Source organism: Onychomys torridus, chromosome 2 (assembly GCF_903995425.1).
Source record: "Onychomys torridus chromosome 2, mOncTor1.1, whole genome shotgun sequence".
Taxonomy (NCBI): domain Eukaryota; kingdom Metazoa; phylum Chordata; class Mammalia; order Rodentia; family Cricetidae; genus Onychomys; species Onychomys torridus.
Window position 1 is genome coordinate 32,781,525 of NC_050444.1, and position 19,295 is coordinate 32,800,819.

Below are 19,295 nucleotides of genomic sequence, written 5' to 3' on the forward strand. Positions count from 1 at the left end.
GCTGCTGGAGTATTATTCAAAGTGTACTACCAGCAATAGCTTGACTAACTCTCACCTAAGAAGTCCATAAACTATAGAATTATTTAAACAGAAGGGGCTGGCTCTTAAAGTGATACACATGTAACTAGAGATGCCATGTATAAGCTTGTTTGCCATGACTTGTTATTGCTTTATCCCCTTCTCAAATGTGTATTTCATATGTGTAGAAATTTAATTATTTTGTGTCTAGAACCCAAACTACTAACTCCAGAGGCCAGTTTCTGCTGAGATGAAAAGGCTCAGCGTTGCCCACGTAGCTCAGCCTCCTCCACTACAATACAAATAGCTGTTGGCTGATAAATATTCAGTCACATCTCGGCCTCCAAGTTATGAAAGAAGACAAAGAATGGGTCTAACTTTCTGGTGGTGTGGCATTTTTCTGCTCTCAGGGGAGCGGGCCAGCTTTGGAAATAATCCTCTGGTCATCACTGGCCTCTTTTCTAGTGCCTTATCCAGCTGAATCTGTGGGATCTGACCTGTGGCCTTATGGCTAAAATATTTCTATCCTGGGTCTCCCACAGTCGTTTCCTGACACAGTCAGGTACGGTCAGCATGTGGCTGTCCAATCCACCCCATCACAGCTGACTTAATCTTGGCTCTGTGCCTCTAAAATACAGGGATGTCTTTCCTCTACCCTTCCCTCACACACCAGCACCACCACAGGCTACCAACTTGTCATTCTTTTCCATGTTAGGTCAGGAGACTTTATCATCAGGCTTCGCCATATTTCAACTCTAGGACTCAAGTGACCCAAGGAGGCTCCCTGCAGCTAATGCTCCCCCAGACACAGAATGAGTTTTGCTTATAGGTTTATTGGTAAGTGTTCTGCTCAATACCTTCTACAATCAAGTAAAGGAAGCTGTGGTGAGGAGACACAGGGTGGACCCACACTCAAGGCCCAAAGCTGATTCTATAGGAAATTCCAGAATTTAAAAAAACAGTGCCCAATGGAGAAGGGGGTTTAGGTAGTATCTTAGGTCCACTAGAGGGGTACCTCAGAGTCTATGACCTCTCTGCCCTGGGCTGGTGCTGATTATTTTATGAGGTTGATGTCACCCTTCCAGATGTTCAGGAGGGAAATGACTAAGACACTCTGTCCTCAAGCCCTTACTATATCCAGGGTAAATCTGGACATTTATATGATATTCAATCCGTCCCAATCTGTGCTGATGGCATGTCCTCTCTCACGCTTCACAGTGAACACTTGCGTTCCAATTTCCTCACTGATTGCCTTTAGGGACCCATATTTTTTTGTTTTGTTGTTGTTTTAGCAAAGCCTAAATCTTATGAATATTAGCCTTCATCTCTTGCATATCACTTCTTCCAAGGATAAAAATCTATTTTCAAATGCACTCTTTTGTACATGGTCTTGTTCTCCCTCTTAAACAATGACCACTGTTGATGGACTGGAAGAGTTGTGTTAATTAAGAACACTGAAGGTCACTTATGTTTGACTTTTCAAATGTGTGAACCTTAACCTGATCAGCATACAGGTATAGACTATACTCTTCCCCATGCTTTTTTTTTTTTTTTTTTTTTTTTTTGCTTTGTCACAAAATACACATTTCTTTTACTGGCTGCTTTCTGCAACTGTATAAAGTGTTGAGAACTCTGAGTTTTCCAAATCTTCTTTAAGAACTGTTCTGTATGTGCCTGGATTTCCCTGGAATCCTAACACTCTATAAAATCTGTGAAGGGCATTGGAGGCCAGTGCTCAACACCCTTTCCAGCCATTTGGGCAGGGAGGCAAGCCCTCTTCATCCCCTTCTACTCTTGTCTGCCCTGGGTACCAGAGGCAAGAACAACAGGAACTTGTGACTTCACCCACAGTCTGTCCTTACACTTAATCTCTCCTGACCCTCCCAAACTCTGAGTTCTAGTGATCCTTTTTAGACTTTTAGAAGAAACAAATCTTCTTGTCACCATAGTGCTATGTGACAAGAAATAGTTTCCCTTTTTACTTGTAGGGAGTCTGGAAATAATCCACTCTTTATTTAGGATTGTTTTCCACATAGGAGTCTAGTCCCCCATGGGAATTCATCCAAGGATCTTAAGGGGCCAGGTAAATCTCTCTAGACATTTCCTCTCTGGGACAGGCAGTTACTCGATTTGAGGGATTGATTATGTATTTGTCCTCAAACAGGCCTTAGCACTGGGTCTGCATTACTTCTAACTAGTGAGAGGCAGACCTAACCTGCATTGCTACATCTCCACCAAGCCATAAGCAAACAGGGATCTGGAACACTGTGAAAACAAAGGCTTCCTGAAGGACCACGTGCTGGAGTCCCCAGGCATCCAGAAGGACTGAAGTGCTGCTCTTGGAAGCTGTGCCTCTGTGGGTAGTGCCCTAACATTTGAAAATTCAAAACATCATCTGTCACATTGAATTTGGGTTCTTACTTTTAATATCAATGTTTCAAATTAGTCTGGCTTTATATTGACAATCAACTAAAAGCACAGAGGTAAACCTTACTTTATTTATGTGTTGAGGTGCACATACACAGTGACTGTATTTTGAAACAAAATTAATAACTTTAAACCACTATAAGAAAGTAATCTAGATATATCGTTTTCTTCCAAAGCTACTCCTGTTCTAGAGGAAGGGGCCTCAGCTTGCTTCAGGGTATGTGTTAGACTCAGTAGAGAAGATGGGACCCAACATCTTTCTCATATTCTCTAATACTAGCCTTCTTCCTCTTTAGTTTTCTGTGCCCCACTTCCAGCTATGGGGAAGTGACTAATCAGGTTTCTTACTGAGATCTTACAATAAAATCCCAAAGAGGCCCTTATCTCTCCCTTCCACCCCAGCATCATCCTTCAGCAAGACTGTCTCTCCCCTGCTCAATGAGCCAGAATACATGTTCTCTTTCTCCCTCCCTGTGCAGTCTTTGGCACAACAGATTTAGTTCTGCTCCAGTGGGTCTAGCTACTGGCTATTGTGTACTCATCCTTCAAAACTTTGCTTAAGTGTCCTGCTCTTAGAGAAGCTGTTTGAGCATTATCTAGGGAAAAATGAAATAAAGTATATAAATGCTTAAATAAGGAGTGGCAGATGGATGTATGGTAGATAATGGGTGTATAAATGGATGGATAGATAGTAGGTGGATAGACGGATGGATGGATGGTAGGTGGATGGATGGATGGTAGGTGGATGGATGGATGGATAGATGGAGAGTGGATAGATGGTTGGATGGATAGTGGGTGGATAGATGGATGGATGGATAGTGGGTGGATAGATGGACGGATGGATAGATGGATGGTTGGTGGTTGGATGGATGGATGGTGGGTGGATAGATGGATGGATGGATGGATGGTGGGTGGGTGGATGGATGGATGGATGGATGGATGGTGGGTGATAGATGGATGGATGGGAAGACCTTTCCCAATCCTGCAATTTAACAAAAATACTCCTTGATTTCTTTTCTTTAATTATACTACTTTATTTTATGTATCATAGCAGTTTACAGTGATATGCTGAATTTAGTGGTGATTGTCTCAGTGGACTGTAAGTTTTGTGGGGACAGACCTCTACACATGACAGGGCATACCACTTAGAAGATACTTGCTATATACAGCAGTGTCAAGTAAATTAACAAAGGAAACCCTCAAGATTTTAAAACCTCTTTTAACATTTAAAAAATCTTCATTAATATGGAACAATCAAAAAAAATTTCAAATGGTGGGGTGAGATGGCCCAGCAGGTAAAGGTACTTTCCACCAAGCCTAGAGATCCGAGTTCAATTCTCCAGAACTCACAAGCTGGAGAGAATAACTCCCACAAGTTATCTTTTGACCTCTACATGATGGCCTGTACACACACATACAGAGATGGAAGGAGGGAGAACAAAGTAAATAAATGGGGTGGAGGCAGCTAAAATCTGAGGAAAGGTAACATATAGCCATTAAGATGAAAGAAAATTAGACTAATGCAATCATTTTCAGGCTGGCAATGTGGCTCAGTTGGTAAAGCCCTGGGTTCAGTGGCCGCCACTACATAAAATTAGACATGGTGGCACACACATGCAACCTTAGCATTCAGGAAGAACAAAAGTTCTGATCATCCTTGGCTGCCCAGCAAGTTCAGGCCAGTCTTGGCTACATGAGAATCTGTCTCCAAAAATAAAATAAAGTAAAAAATAAAATAAAACCACTTGTAGACAGCCCACTTAGACACAAAGCATCAACAAAACATGCCCATAATCAAAAGGAAAATTACTTAAAAAACTAAAACCTTTTTAAAAAGCAGCAGTCAGTTACTGTTTTGACAGAACAGCTCTTGTGTATATGATTAGTCAACAAACTAATTTCTCATAATAGTAGCAAAGACTTGTTTCCTTTATCAGATCATTTTTAAAAATACCTTTAAAAGTGTGCACAAGAAGTGGTACCAGGGTTCTTTGGATGCACATTCTTCTGTGTTCAGAACTGAGCTTCTCTTATGCCTGAACCATCCCAAATGTGCCGCAGTGGTAGAGGGGAACCAGTCTTCCAACTGCTGGTCGGCAGTCAGGGACACAGCTGGCAAATGTGCCTGGCAAACAAAGTACCTAGTGAGGGCATGGCCATGAGAATCTGCCAGCCTGACCAAGGCTACAACTGTCAAATGGCCAGGAGTTCCAGGAGCTGGACATGGAGACATTGTTCTGTGGTCACCCAAGGGCAGAGTTTCTCTGGGCTTAGCCAAGGTCCTGGTCCTGTTTTCCTTCAAAGTGGATAAGAGAGATGGACATCTCAAGATTATCAGTCCCAAGGGACAACACACTTGATGTCAGACTCTAGATTCTGGGCCAGAGATGAAGACCTTACTGTTTTTAGGGTTTTATTAATAGCTAGCTTTTAAGTTTCCCTAATTCCCTTTATTCTGTTTTTAAATGTTCAGCATCCATTGTATATTTATTACTAAGAGACATGTTCTAGCCCTTTTGAATTTTGCTTTCAAAATGAAAAGAAGGAATATACTGTTTAAAATTCACTAAGTACTTGCAGAGATAATTCATGCTAAAATGAGGAAATGAGATTAGGATGCATATGAGACTATTTGAATGCATCTGATTGGTATATAAAATCATGATAAGACAATAAATACAGCAATGTTTCCTTGAAGAATGCTCAAGAATATTTATTTAAAACCAGTTCATGAGCCCAATACAAACCCACAGACCCAGAATTCATCAAAGGACAAACCTAAGCATGTGCACACTTAACAGTAATGATTCACCAGAAAAATTCATTAGGCCCCACATAGGAGTCTCTCAGAATGAGGTTGGACCTGTGACCTAGAGATGATGGTTCATATTTATTTCTAGAAAAAGCAAACCCCTTGGAACCAAGAAAAACAGTTGAACTGACATGGCATAGAGCTGAAGGATTCTAAGTGTCCACTTCTGTCACAGGCAGGTCCACAGTCTAAGATTTGTGAGTCAGAACCAATTAACCTTCTGGATGGCCTGGGAAGTCTTCTTCCACTTGGCACAGTTAGTTGGGGGAGGTCCTGATATTCACTATGCCTACAAATGGCTTTACCCATGTTAACAGCATCATCTATAGACTGGCAGTTCTATGTCATCTTGTATACAGGACTGATCTTTAATTGATAAAATAATAAAATGCTGACCTGCTAAAGATCGCATTTCAATTTAATTAGTAATAAGCAGTATAATTTCAGGTTCAAAATAAAAGCAGATCAAATTACTCTTTGGAGAAGCTCCTGTTCCCATCCCCCCGACTCTCCTTTGAATGTTTCCACACACATTCAAATACAGTAGAACACTGCACACTGTATGCATTGTCTTGTACCTTCTTCCTTCCACTTAGTACAATTGGGGGATTTTTTCCATGCCAGTACTCAGAAAACTTCCCTATTGTTTTTTCAATAACCATATTTCATTTTAATTTGGTTTTATAAAATTCTGGATTAGATTTTTCACTGTTATTTTGTCCAAGATGTTCCCACGAATGGAAGTGTGTGTGTGTGCGTGCGTGCGTGCGTGCGTGCATGCGTGTGTGCGTGTGTGTGTGTGTGTGTGTGTGTGTGTGTGTGTGTTCAAAATTAAAAGCCGACAGCAGGCCAGAATTAGACATACAGGAGATTTACCAGAAGGAACATAGGGCAAGCATAAAGGCCACAGAAGCAAAAGTAGACAAGGAAGGCCTTGCTTCCAGATACATGTAAAGAAATAACTGTGTAGAGGAGTCTCAGGCCACAGTAGCCCTTATAAAGTTTCAGCTAGACTAATGGGACACAGAAACTACCACTCATAAGAAGGCCTATGTTGAAAAGGAATGGCCCAACTTCCTTATAACCCCACTGTGCTTTGGGAGCATATGTTTTTGGTATAAATACTGTTAGAGTAGCAAGAGTGAGAAGCTATTCACTCTCCTCCCCACTGTCAACTCTTGAAACTCTAAGTGGTGTGTGTCCATGACCAAAAGGTTCTCTTACATCGCAAAGATCTTCTCTGCACATTCAGAGCAGCTCTTGTGGAGGCTTTGAAAGGGGGAACTTAATGGGACAGCAACAGACCTTGACTCTCCAGTTGCTCTGGAAGTTCAAATGGTTTTCATCTTCTCCCTCCTTAGCTATTACATCATTACGTTCTGGTGGTTTATCTGGTGGTTTCTGGAGTCAGACCCCCTTCAAAGCTTTACCTTTCTCAGACTAGGTTTGCTACATGTTTGCACCCATATTTACAAAGGGTTAGGGGGATGCTCAAAGCACCCTTACATACCACCTCCATTCTCACACATTCTGCTCTTTCTTCCTTGTAAAAAAGCTCCCTCCTGCTCACAAGGATTGACCATCCCAGAACAGTGACTACTCTTTCATATGCTGACCTGAGGGCATAAGGCAAGGGGGATTTCCAGGCAGCAGGCAGTGTCTGAAGCTCAACAGTATTCTTTTATCCTGTGCCAAGAATGCTTCCCCTTTGAGGGAGCCCAAAGTTCTAGGACTACCAAAGTTCAGTGATAGACTGCTTGCTTATCATGTGTGAGGATCTGGAAAAAGAATAAGTTTGAGAAAGTCACTGAATTTAATAGTAAATGGAAAGCTGCTGCTTCTAGCTTTTAGTTCCCTTGTGTACATGTTGTTGTCATTAGCAATGACCTTAAAGGGTAGTTTGATTTAGTGTACATACAGCACAGTATCCAAAAGAACATGACATCTCTGTAGGTTACTACTATCAAACTGAAACTTTAGTTGTGAGTTCAGAAAACCATCCCATCCCTGGCTCTTCAAAGATAAGATAATTATGTGATACTATATAGTACATGGTAAGGCCAGTGGAATCCACAACCAGGGACCATTCTAGAACCTCCATCACTATGCAGTGGCCCTCAATGAACAAACATGAAATGTCATGCCTGTGGATTAGCCATTCCATAAGCCCCTGTCTAGCTTTGTAGAGTGTTGAGCAGGAAAGTCAAACCTGTGCCTAGAATAATTGTCTATCCCAGTCAGGATGAACCATTCCTGCTTCCAAACTGGAAGGAACGAGGTATGTCAACTTGCCACCAAGTAGGTGACTTGTTCTCAGGGAAAGCCTCTGTTGCTGGCAAGCTGGATCGTGAGAGGCAGCAGTAAGCAAGCTGAGTTTCATGGGCTCCTTGTTCCAGATCTGCTGTAGTTGATAAAGAAGGCTAACATCAACTGTCCCAGCCCCAGAGGGAAAAAAACAACAGCCACAAACAGATTTTGTCAAGAGTGTTCACAACCACATAGCCACCATCCATCCACATATCGCTGCCTTATGCTTCTTTCATGACTCTGCCTTCCAGTTCTTCTCCTTCCAGGTCCCTAACCAGATGGCCAGGCTGCTGGCCACTTCCCAGAAATAGACATATATTTGGACATTGGGCCATTTTTCCACTCACATAAAACAGTGATCTCACATCCACTGCTACCTCAGCTTTGTCCACTGGATCCTTTCCTCTGTCTAGATTTTCACCCTATAGCACACCTCCATTCATTTGCACCTTCTCACATACACCATGCCCATCTGTCCATCAACCAAACACAGCCTTCCTTCTTGCGTTAGCTCACAGTATGGAATCCTAATCTAGGCACAGGAAAAGCTGAAGAAAGAACACTAGAACAACCCCAGAGGGGACAAGACAGTCTGGGCCATCAGTTCTGCCAGCTTCTTTTGCCCTTTGGTCTTCTCAGCTTGATAATTGGATTTACTAAATGAAACTTAAACCAGATTGCTTGAATTCCATAGAACTTTTTCATAACAGGTTCAACAAGATCCTAATTTTAAGAATGGCATTGAGTCCTACCTATGGTCAAATGTTCCTTCAAATAACTTACCAAGAACTGTTTCTTAAAAGATACGCAGTTCTCTGCTGCAGAAGATCTGGTCTTGCTTTAGACCCTACCCCCCCCCCCCATTTATTCTGTGACACACTGGGACTTGACACATGTCAAAGTATGTTTAACACCACCAATATGTCCCAACACCTCTGAATTTGAGTGAGCATGTAGCCTAAGAGGCAGAGCAGTTTGAATCACATACTGGGCCTCAGGTTGCCCCAGATAAAATCCTGTCCTTCCTGAGTCCTCTCAAGGCTAGACAGTGCCTTCCATGTCACTTATCACTAAAGCTGGAGCAGCATCTAAGTGTGGATCCAAAGCCCAAGAAGCTTGCCTGGTGCTCGGCGTCCTTCATGTGTTAAGGGTCAGAAGGTGCACCAAGTTCCCTTTTTTAACTGGAGAGATGCTGTGGGTGGAGCACAGCCTTGATGTAAGCATCTGCGGATGGAGCATCATGGCAGTCGGAGGCTGTCTGTAGTGTTCTCCTCGCCATAGGCTCTCTTGAAGGGACATCTGAGCAATGAGCCATCGAGGCGACACAGACAGTTCTGAACTCTGTGTGAGCTTTAAAAAAGCAGTTTAAAACAAAAATAAGCATTTGCCAAATGAAAGTGGCAAGTGAAACCCGAGAGATAAAAAAAATGCTAGAGCGTGATGGAGACAAGAGGAAAAGGAGTACAGGCTTTCCTACCTGCCCAAAGAGCCCTGTGTGGGCTCCGGGGTGCACAGGCTGAGGAGACAGGTAAAGCCACAACACCTGACGAACAAAAACAGCCCCTTGTCTGTCACTCCGCTGCAGGAAAGCTTTCTCTATGCTCACCCCTTTCACCCCTTGTTTCAGATCTCATCCCAAAGCTCTCAGGGCCATTCATTCCTCATTTATAATTTACATTTCTTTTACTGCCTAGTAATTGATTTTTTCTTTCCTTCAGCTCTGAGTCATTTAGCAGACTTACTCCAGAGTTGTGCTTTCCACAATACTGCATTCCTCCTTCAGTCCGCGCTTTATGAAAAGGTTATCACATCAATTTTCACTAATTTTACTCTTAACACCAACACTCGCCAATACACTGCTCTGTCCCTTTGCCATACCCAGCTGTGGTATTTCAAACCATAGTGTTGCCTTTCTGAAGCGTTTTCAGAACCAGCTCTGATTCTATGTGCCGTGTGTGAGCGATGAAGGCAGAGCAAAGTCTTGTCTTCTCAGAGGCCAGGCACCCCTTTTCCCAGCAGGTCTCTCTCCTCACACTCTCAGACATGGATTCCTCTCATTCCTTACTTGGTAGGGCGTCTCTGTTTCAGAAGTTCATTCCACTAGTGTTTGGAAGGATGGACTTTGCTATATCCAAAAGCTAAACAATGTGCCATGATTCCCCAGAATAAGTTCAACCACAGCAGTCCACAAGATCACCCTGTTCTCTGAAATCTTAGGGTATGTGGCTCTTCTTGGCGACTTGCAGCTGTTTCCTGTGTGCTTTATTTTTTTTCTTTTTATCTCCTGTGTCTTTGGAGATATTTTCCAAAGATCTTAAGATCCAAGTCTGAGCCATACATGTCTCCAAATCTAAGGCAGCTAGCACAGATGCATGTGTGCTCATGTCTGTGTGTGTGTGTGTGTGTGTGTGTGTGTGTGTGTGTGTGAATTCACTTGCACACACATGCACATGCACACACACTTACACACACATTTTATGATTTGATTCAGGTCTTCATATGACTTGTTTTTGCTTGTTTGAGGCAAAGTAGCCCTGTATTGTCCTGGCAAGCATATGTACAATTTACGATGTAAATATCTGCTCTTGCCATTTCCATAAGATCCCACTGTTGTTTCTGTGCAGCAATCAGACTTTCTAAATTACACAGCCTCTCCAACAGGACTGGCTACACCAGCCAGCAAGTGTCTGGACTGTCCTCAAGCTTACAGGAATCCTCTTGCCTCTGCTTCGGGAGTACACAATCACACCCAGCTGCTTCTGGTCTTCAAAGGCACTTAGATCTTCAAGCTGACTGCTCTCACTCATTATGTTTCCCTCTCTATCATTACCTTTTTCAATACTAGACTGTCCCTGAAACCCACTGTGAGCTTTGCTGTTAGACATAGATGCTGTTAGGTAGGTCTCCATGTAGTTTTCCCCATTTAGGAAGAACAGGCAGAGGGCCACGGGGACAAGTCATGGGAAGAAACCAAAGCACTGCCCTTGAGATTTACACGTGGCTCAGCTGGTGTTTTTACATAGGAATTAAGACTGTTTCTAAATTAGACTTAGCCTCTAGGGCAGGACTGCTAGATACTAGCCAACAAGGATCCAGCAACTGAACTAAAATCCTGGAACCATGATGTTAAAGGTTGGAACACAGCAACTAGCCCAAAACTAAGGAGGTTGGAAAGGATGGAAGTAAAATAGGGAATGAGTCACTGAAGGGGTGGGAGAGGAAAGGGGCGAGACACAAGGAGGATGGGTTTCATGGAAGCTAAGGAGGTGAGTGCTTACAGCCATGCTTGTAGCTGTCACTAGCAGAACTAGAGACAAGGCCATTTCATCTATGAAACGACTGCTAGCTAGTTACACTTCAACAGACTAACGAGGTCACAACTGAAATCAAGTGATATGAGAATCACACATGGGCAGATAAACACCGGACTGTGACACACTCCAAGAAAGTCTGAAGTTTTGAGAAAAGACACAGAGGACTTGAAGAGGAAAAATCCAAGATATGGAGGGGACCAGAGAAATGTCTTCTGGCTAAGAGGAAGAAGCTAGAGCAAATGGAGAGGAGAAAGGAAATTGGCTGATGTCTTGGAGAGGGAAAAGAATCACTTTTCTCTGTGTCTCGGTGGTGTATAGAGAGTCAGTTAGGCCCCCAAAGGGGGATAATGAGATCCTGGCCCTTCTCTCTTTCCTTCTCAGCTTACCATGATATCACAGGTTTCCCTCTCCTGTCATGTACTTCCTCACCACAGGCACAAAGGCAAGAGGGGCCAAGCAAGCACCGACCAAAAGTAACAGAAAGCTAACACAGGTGCTAAGTCCTAAAGACGAGTCACCCTTTTTCTTTGTAAAGGAAAAGGCTGACCCTCTGTTTAACTGGAGAGGGCTGTGGCTGACAGAGGCTGGAGGTCAGTGACAAACATCTTGGAGCTGCCCAGGAATGTATCTACCACAAGGCACGGGGTTTCTGCATAAGGCTCACAGTCACCATATATGGTGGCAATAATTAAACTTTGTGACTGTGTCCACAAGGGGCCTCCAAGAACAAGGGACAGAAAATGGGGCTCAGGATTAAGAATGGACAGACAGATATACCAGAAGCCACTGTGAAAAGGTAACACTGAGTGCCAGGGACAGTGAGGCAGAAAGGATTACAAAGGCTTCTAGGCAGACAGGACTGCAGGGGTGAGGACTTTGATGGGGTCTTAAGGAACAGTGGGAAAGATGAAGGAATGCTGTCACTGAGGGGAACCGGCCTACATCTAGGTCAACGTTGGGTCTAAGGCTGTGTCTGAAGACGTGCACTCTTAAGATGAAGGTCACAATGCTGCAACGTGAAAGCTACTCAGAGGCCAGGGCGATGCTGTGTGGGATGATGGCAAGGGATAGCATACAGGTGATGAGGAGTGGAACTGCCTGTCATCCTTCTTCTAAGAGCATGGAGCAGTGACCTAAGGATGCTGACAGGAGTGGACCTCTAAAGTCATGAGCAGATAGTTCACGTCTCAAAAGGAAGCACTACTCAAAAGAGGAAAAAAAATACTGTCAAGGGTTTTGCCGCTATTACTCAACTGCCCACTAATCTCCCTGCTGTATGTTTTTGGTTTTGTTTGCAATGCAGGAGATTGAACCCAGAGGCTCCTGTATGCTAGGCAAGTACCCTGCCTGTGAGCTACCTCAGCTGTGGTGTATTTGCATGATTTGGGGATCATCCTCTCCTATAGAAGAACATCCTTCCACAACTAACTCTTCTAATTCATTCATCTTTAATTTGTCCTTCAAATTCTAGATAGTAGCACCATAAATCATTTAGCCAAACAAAAATAAAAATCATCTCTACCATCCACCCTTACTTCACATTCAAGCTGTTTCCTCCTCCCACTGAGGGCTCTCAACATGCTCTCCAATAAAAACCAGTAATAAAAAACAACCTGAAGCCACACAAGCCTGTAATCCACAAACTTGGGGTGGGAGGGGAGAACAGGAGAATCAAATGTTCCAGGCCAAAACAGCAATACCTTCTTTCACAAAAAAAAATTAAAAGGAGCTGGGGATATATTCAATGGTAGAATGCTTGCCCAGCATACCTCAAGCCCTGGGTTCAATCCCATTATAGAAAAAATAAGATTTGAAAAGCCTTAGCCCAAATTCTGGTATGCAGTAATTGCCCTAAAAATCTGAAGATCATTAACTTTGGAATTCTTCTGATTTCATGCTGCTTGGAAGCTTATATTTTTTCCTAATTCCTTTTATTTATTAAGCACAATTTAAATTTTTAGGAACACTTATTACAAATAAATCATTTGGATTGCTTGACTTATGAATCAAGCTAACATTCACTTTGAACTACATAAGTCATTTTAACTCTATATACTTCTTTATACACCTTAATTCACGTTCCTTAAACAATAAACACCCATACTTTAACCCTTTTATCAGCTGTAAACGTTTTATTAAAATTCTCAATAATTCTAATGAAATCAAATCACTAAGTAAAAAGTAACAGCATCATTGAATTCTAAGCAAAACATCCTTACCAACATAGGAACTGGACATGCACCAAAGCAGCTTACGGTCTGTTATACATAATTTTTAGAAGAGAAACTTGTAACGGCTGGGCTTTGTGCACAAAGGAAAAGAGGCCCGCTAAGAATGGTAGCTGCTGGCCCCTGGGCTTCACTGACCTCCCCCATCCCACCTGTCACACCAACATTCCATTCTCTTCTTACTAATCCGCTCTTAAAGCTAAATTCAACTCCCCCTTATCCAGGGCAAAGGTTCAGAGAGAGGGAACATAAGGACATTACTAACCCTGACTCCAAAACTGCAACAGTATTCCCCTGCTAGGAAATGCTTGCTCTGCACCTCCTCTCCCTCCACATTCTCCTACCAGGACCATTGAACCCCAACACTTTCTCTACACAACTGTGTGAGGTGGAGACATTTCTCTGTGGTGCAAGCAGGAAAATGGAAACGTGGCTTATGCACTTAGTTGGTGGAAAACTTGTTTGGAAGACAGTAAAAGTTTGATACTAACTTTCTTCCACGAGAATCAGTGGCAGTTAGGTTAGGAGTAAGTTTCATTGAAATTTAACAGCTCATATCTAGTACAAGGTTCTCTTTTTTACTTAAGGTTCTTTGCAAGGAAGGTGAGCTACAAGAACAGATTAAGAAGTAGACAGCAGTGTCTGTGTGGATTTACCATTATTTTCCCTGCACCAGGAATGACTACACAGTTACAGCGGAAGCCAGAAAATTGTGATGTCTAGGACACTCCATGAAAGTCTTCATTTTTGAGAATTGGGGGGAAAAAAACACAAATACTTCAAGAAAAAAAGTAATAAAAAGCTCGTAAAGAACACATGAATCCTAACACATAGTAGAGGCAGGTCCTAAACCAAAACCCAAAACATAAATGCTTACTCTGGGAAGAAAACCAACTGAAAGACCAAGAAAAGAAGTATCAGTTCAAGCAACCCTACCTCCTTTCCTATCAAACCAAACCTCGGGACAGGTGGGACTCAATCGCTCTATGTGAGGTCCTATTCTGGTGTTTCTCATACTAGAGAAGCAGAGTTGTAGCTCAGCTGCAAAGCCCTGGGTCCTCATTTTCCCAGTGGCCTAAATCAATCCCCAGTCCAGGACAAGATGCTGAGCAAGATGCCTAATTATTTCAGGCCACTAGGGTAAGCACTATTCCTGGCATCTGCAAGCGGCACCATGGAGGAGGGTTTCTAATTCTCGTTGGTGATTTGGCTCCGGTGTAAACATAGATTTTTCTGTTGGTCTTTCAGACAGATGGGCAGGAGAGGCCAGCCCCAATGCTGAGGGAGATAATTCTCTTCAGGAAGGGCTCATTTTCTCCTGCCTTCCTTTTGACACCTTCCCTTGGATTTTGATCTGGTCATCAACTACCTAGTGAGCGCCCTATGTGTTCACCTGGTCAGGCAGCGGCCTCTCAGCCTGAGGAACAGCAGAAATGCTCAGCAGAGCTATTTCTCTGAGAGGCCATCTGGGACCCCTGGCTTGTGACCAGAGAAGACATCCCTCACTGACACTGTGAAGGTGATGGGGGACCAATGCCTCTCCAAGGAGAGGCTTTACTAAGGGACTCAATTACCCTCTTGCTGATTCTTGAATTCTTCACCGGGTACTATCATCACTCTATACCAAGTCATTACCTAACACAGTGAAGGGCAATCCTGGTACTTGCATTCAGAAAATGGTGAAAGGGGTTAAAAGGTCTAGAGGTTTCTGAAGTGAGTTCAACAAGGCAAGGGGTACTGCAGGAGAGTGGACTAGTTGTCACCTGCCCCAGCTTCCTGTACCTTTAGAGGGGTGTTTTACTTACCATATTCCTCTTTGAAAACTTCTGTTTACTTTCTTAAACCGTGGGCACCAGTGGAGAGGTCCCAGGGGTACATTTCAGGCACCCCAACACTACACACAGACTGAGCCTGTTTGGGTACACAGCTCCAGGCTGAAGAATTTCTGAAGTTGAGAACAGATGAGGGAACGGGCTGGAATGTAAAAGACAATGCCCTATGCTCCTGCAAAGCCAGATACAAAAATCTATCATCGTTACAAATAAAAACTAACCAACTTACACCATGCTTTTTTCAGACTGCATTGCTCGCTCTCGGAATCTTCATTAAAGAAATGCAAACACATGTGCCCTGAGATGGGTAGGTGTAAAAGAACATTCTGCACAATTATATCTAGGCTGCCACAGATTTATCACATGCAGACATATATTTGGAGCATATTAATTCATGATGACAGCTGCGCATGGCAAATCCAACAGTGCCCAAGTTGGAATGCTGGAGAGAAGGAAAAAAAAAAAAAATGCAACTACAAACCCCATGCAGACACACACACACACCACACACACATATGAGTTTTCCCCCTCATCATACACGTGGCCTCACTTACAGAGATTGCACACAATCGAAAAGCCCCAAACAACGGGAGGTTCCCGCAGCAGCCGACAGCTTGGCCCCCAACGCCGGCAGCCGCGCGCGCTTTCATCCGCACAGGCTTGACGGTCGCACGTCCCAGAGTACACTTGCCCTCCCACCCACGTCCCACTGCGCGGACACACGTGCGTCCAGAGCTCGCGCGCCAGCCAGCCGGCGGGGAAGCGCGGCTCCGGAGGGGCTGGGGGCAGGGCCCGGCGGGCGGGCGCGTCGTGGGGCCGGGCCTCGGCGCCCAGGGAGGGGACTAGGGGCGGGCGCGGGGCGGCGCCCGGCTCACGTGGGCGGGCGGGAGCAGCTGAAGGTCCGCTCCGGAGCCTGGGCTGTCCTCTCGCGCGCGGCGCTGGCCGGGGCGGCGGCGGCGGCAGCGGCGGAGGAGGAGGAGGAGGAGACGAGAGGCGGCGGTGGCGGCGGCGAAAGAGGAGGGGAGGACGGGGGCGGCGTCGGACTGGAGCCGATCGGCGGTGCGAGCTGCCCGGGGCGCAGTCGTGAGCTCGCCCGCCGGGCCCCCACCCCTAAGCTACACCCTGCCGTGCCCAGCTCTGCCCGCGTCCGTGCCCCCGCGGGGAGCGCGCCGGGGCTGCCCCCCGAATGACGGGCGGAAGGTTCGACTTCGACGATGGCGGCACCTACTGCGGCGGCTGGGAGGAGGGCAAGGCGCACGGGCATGGCATCTGCACGGGGCCCAAGGGCCAGGGCGAGTACTCTGGCTCCTGGTCGCACGGCTTCGAGGTGGTCGGAGGCTACACCTGGCCCAGCGGCAACACCTACCAGGGCTACTGGGCGCAGGGCAAGAGGCACGGGCTGGGGGTGGAGACGAAGGGCAAGTGGATGTACCGGGGGGAGTGGTCACATGGTTTCAAGGGGCGCTACGGGGTCCGGCAGAGCCTGTGCACCCCCGCCCGCTACGAGGGTACCTGGAGTAACGGGCTGCAGGACGGGTACGGCGTGGAGACCTACGGGGACGGAGGTGAGCCACGTCGCGGGCGGTTCCGCGGGCGAGCGCCGTGGACTCTCCCGGGCTGCGGGGACGTGGGGAGGACGCGAGGCGCGTGTGTCCGGAAACCCGCCAAAAACACCTGGGGAGGTTCTCACCCCTTCCATCCCCACCCTCCGGGAAGAGTGCGTGGGTATCCGCCTGGGGCTCCAGGGTCTGCTCCGACCCGGTTCCCCGGGCGAGCGGGGTGTCCGCACCCGGAGAGTTAGGCGTGCATGTACCTGGCGGGGGCCAGCGCCGCGCTGCCACCGGGAGGGTTGGGCAGGAGAGAGGACGCTGTCACTTGAGCCCGTCACATTACGTTCCTGATCCCTCCCTCTCCGGGCCGGGTTTGAAATCGCCACACTGGTGGAGTTAGACGGACGCCTTGGGCTGCGCGGCTGCCGGTCGGTGCTGACCGCCCAGCGGTTTGGTTTCACGTGGAGTCTCGTATTTCGCTTCTGGTCTTCTAGTTAGCCTAAAGATAGAAGCCAGAACCCCTTAAGTAGGATATTGGGGAGTTGGACCTTATTGGGGGTGCATTTTGAAGAGTCCTAGTTATGGGCACCGGAGAGACCACCCGAAGCAGGTGAAATTCCTAATTTTCTCCTTAACTTTCACTTGGTTCCTTAAAGTACTTTGAATCAGCAGAACCATAATCTTTGCTGTACTGGAGATCTTTGGGCAAATCGCTGGGAAAATACTTTAGGAAAAAGCGAAGGAGTTGCCATTAAAAAAGAAAAAAGTTGAAAAGAATGTAGAGAATGCTCTATCCCTGGTATACATTAAAGGGCGTGGCCTAAACGTACCTTGATGCGATTTAACAATGTTTGCCATATAATCTGTATACATTATAGGACAGGATTCATTCTTCTCTCCGGGAAGAGCATACATTAGTGAAACAGGTGTCAAAACTTGATTCATTTCTTTGAAAACAAAGCAGAGGGAGACGAATGGCTTATGCTTTGGCAAAGTACATTTTCTGATGATAAACATAATCATATTTAATTGAAAAGGATTGTAGAAGGCTATGTCACCTTTTGGAATTAAGCCGCTTCAGAGTTGGAGGATATTAAAGGGATCCAATTAAAAGTTTCTCCAGCCCACTGAAATCCCGTTATGTGATTGCTTACATAAAAGCTTATACAATTTGTACACTTCACTTGCTCAGAACACTTGGGCCGTGTTTCAAATGCAAAACAGCAGAATGGTAGGATTTGTTTTTTTTTTAAAAAAGACATCGTTTCACCCTACAGTATAAATAAAGGCTATGGTTCTCATGGATTAAAGGGGGGGAGGGGACCTTAATACTTTTCTATAGGCCGAGCCCTGAGTGCCATGGTACTTAACAGGGAGCCTTAAATGTTCAGAACCAGCAGAAAATGCCGCAGTTGACAGCCTTATGAATGTTTGTCTGTGACTGGATTTTATTGGAAGCCCTAGCTCTGATATAACAGCAATGGAAAATTTGTTGTTTAATGTGAATATGTTATAGCCCTAATTTTAAAGATTATAAAATAGACTTATTTTGTTGTAATTTAATTACAATGTAGGCTTCTTTTTAAAAGTTAAAACTCATTAGATGAAAACTGGTGATTTAGAATATTCGTTACGCCTAGTAATCAAAACATATAGAGCACAGTAAAAGCGGTCTGTGAGTCTGTTGTTTATCGAAGGCCAAATACACCTCCAATGACTATTAATCATCTACCTTCTGTTTTAAACCAACTTTGAAAATTTAAAAAGACATAATTTGGCATCATGATAGCACTGGGTTTGGGTTTCTTTTTCTACCAAGTCAAAAAACAAACAAACAAACAAAACAAAAAACTGGTGTGCCATAATCAGAAAAAATATTTAAACATGCAGATCACTTTTAATGCCTACTGTGTCCTAGTCAATTACCTGGTTTTTCTCATGTCGCTACATTTTATTAGAAAGTCCATAATTTTAATAAATGGCCTAAATGGAGCTATATTGCAACAATTTAATTCATACAGAGGTTTTAGCTCAACTGGGAGTCTCAACTTCTGTATTTCCAAGAGTTAGCTTAATTCTGCCTCCCTTCCCATGTATTTCTGGTGACAGAGAAAGAAATCGTAATTCCATGTGAGAAGTATCACTTTATTTCACTAGAGGTTTCTGTGTAAAGTGTTGCTGAAATATAAACTCCCTAAATATTAAGAACCAAATGCATCATATTCATGAAATCCAAGTCTAGATTCCCAGATTCTTTCGTGAAAATTCTGATATGCTATACTTTTTTTTAACCTGCTATAGAACCATGGGAGATAGGTAGAAAGACTCTCTTTAGGCATTTGGGGGGGGGGGTGGCTTGTAGCCCTGTCCAGCTTCATGCTGGGGATGACCTTGAACTATAAGCATTCTGCCTCTACCTCTCCAGGACCAGGTTGGGGATGGAATCCAGGCTTTAATCATGCCAGACAAGCATCCTATACTGACGTTTGGCACACAGCAAACCAATTCATTCCAATCTGGATGCCGTTTATTACACTATTGTGCAGTTAAGATGGACAGATCTTTCAAAAATCAGCTCCCAAATAAACACAACTTAAAACAAAACATGAAAAAATGTCATTTCTTTTCATGTTAAATATGCACTGGGATTTAGGGATGGAGATGAGTTAATCACAACTCCTTTTGAACAAAAGAACTTAGAGACCACCTGCTTCGTAAAGAGATAGGTTCTGTTTTCCAGGTTCACTGACCAAACCAAACCTCTTTAACTCTTCAGATCAACTACTTAGAATTTGAGCAAACTGGTT

The 19,295-nt window shown here is 44.6% G+C and overlaps 1 protein-coding gene across 4 annotated transcripts in view; it reads left to right on the plus strand.

Annotated features, from left to right (window-relative positions):
• Positions 1–15,861: 15,861 nt before the first annotated feature.
• The window catches only part of Jph1 (junctophilin 1), an 87,916-nt gene continuing 84,482 nt past the window's right edge, over positions 15,862–19,295 (plus strand). For 3 of the 4 annotated variants that reach the window (XM_036179838.1, XM_036179837.1, XM_036179840.1), the window contains exon 1: positions 15,956–16,503. In XM_036179838.1, the coding sequence (XP_036035731.1) occupies positions 16,125–16,503 (379 nt within the window). In that variant the 5' untranslated portion in view covers positions 15,956–16,124. Of the gene's footprint in view, positions 16,504–19,295 lie in introns of all 4 variants that reach the window. The other variant, XM_036179839.1, reaches the window with a different exon arrangement.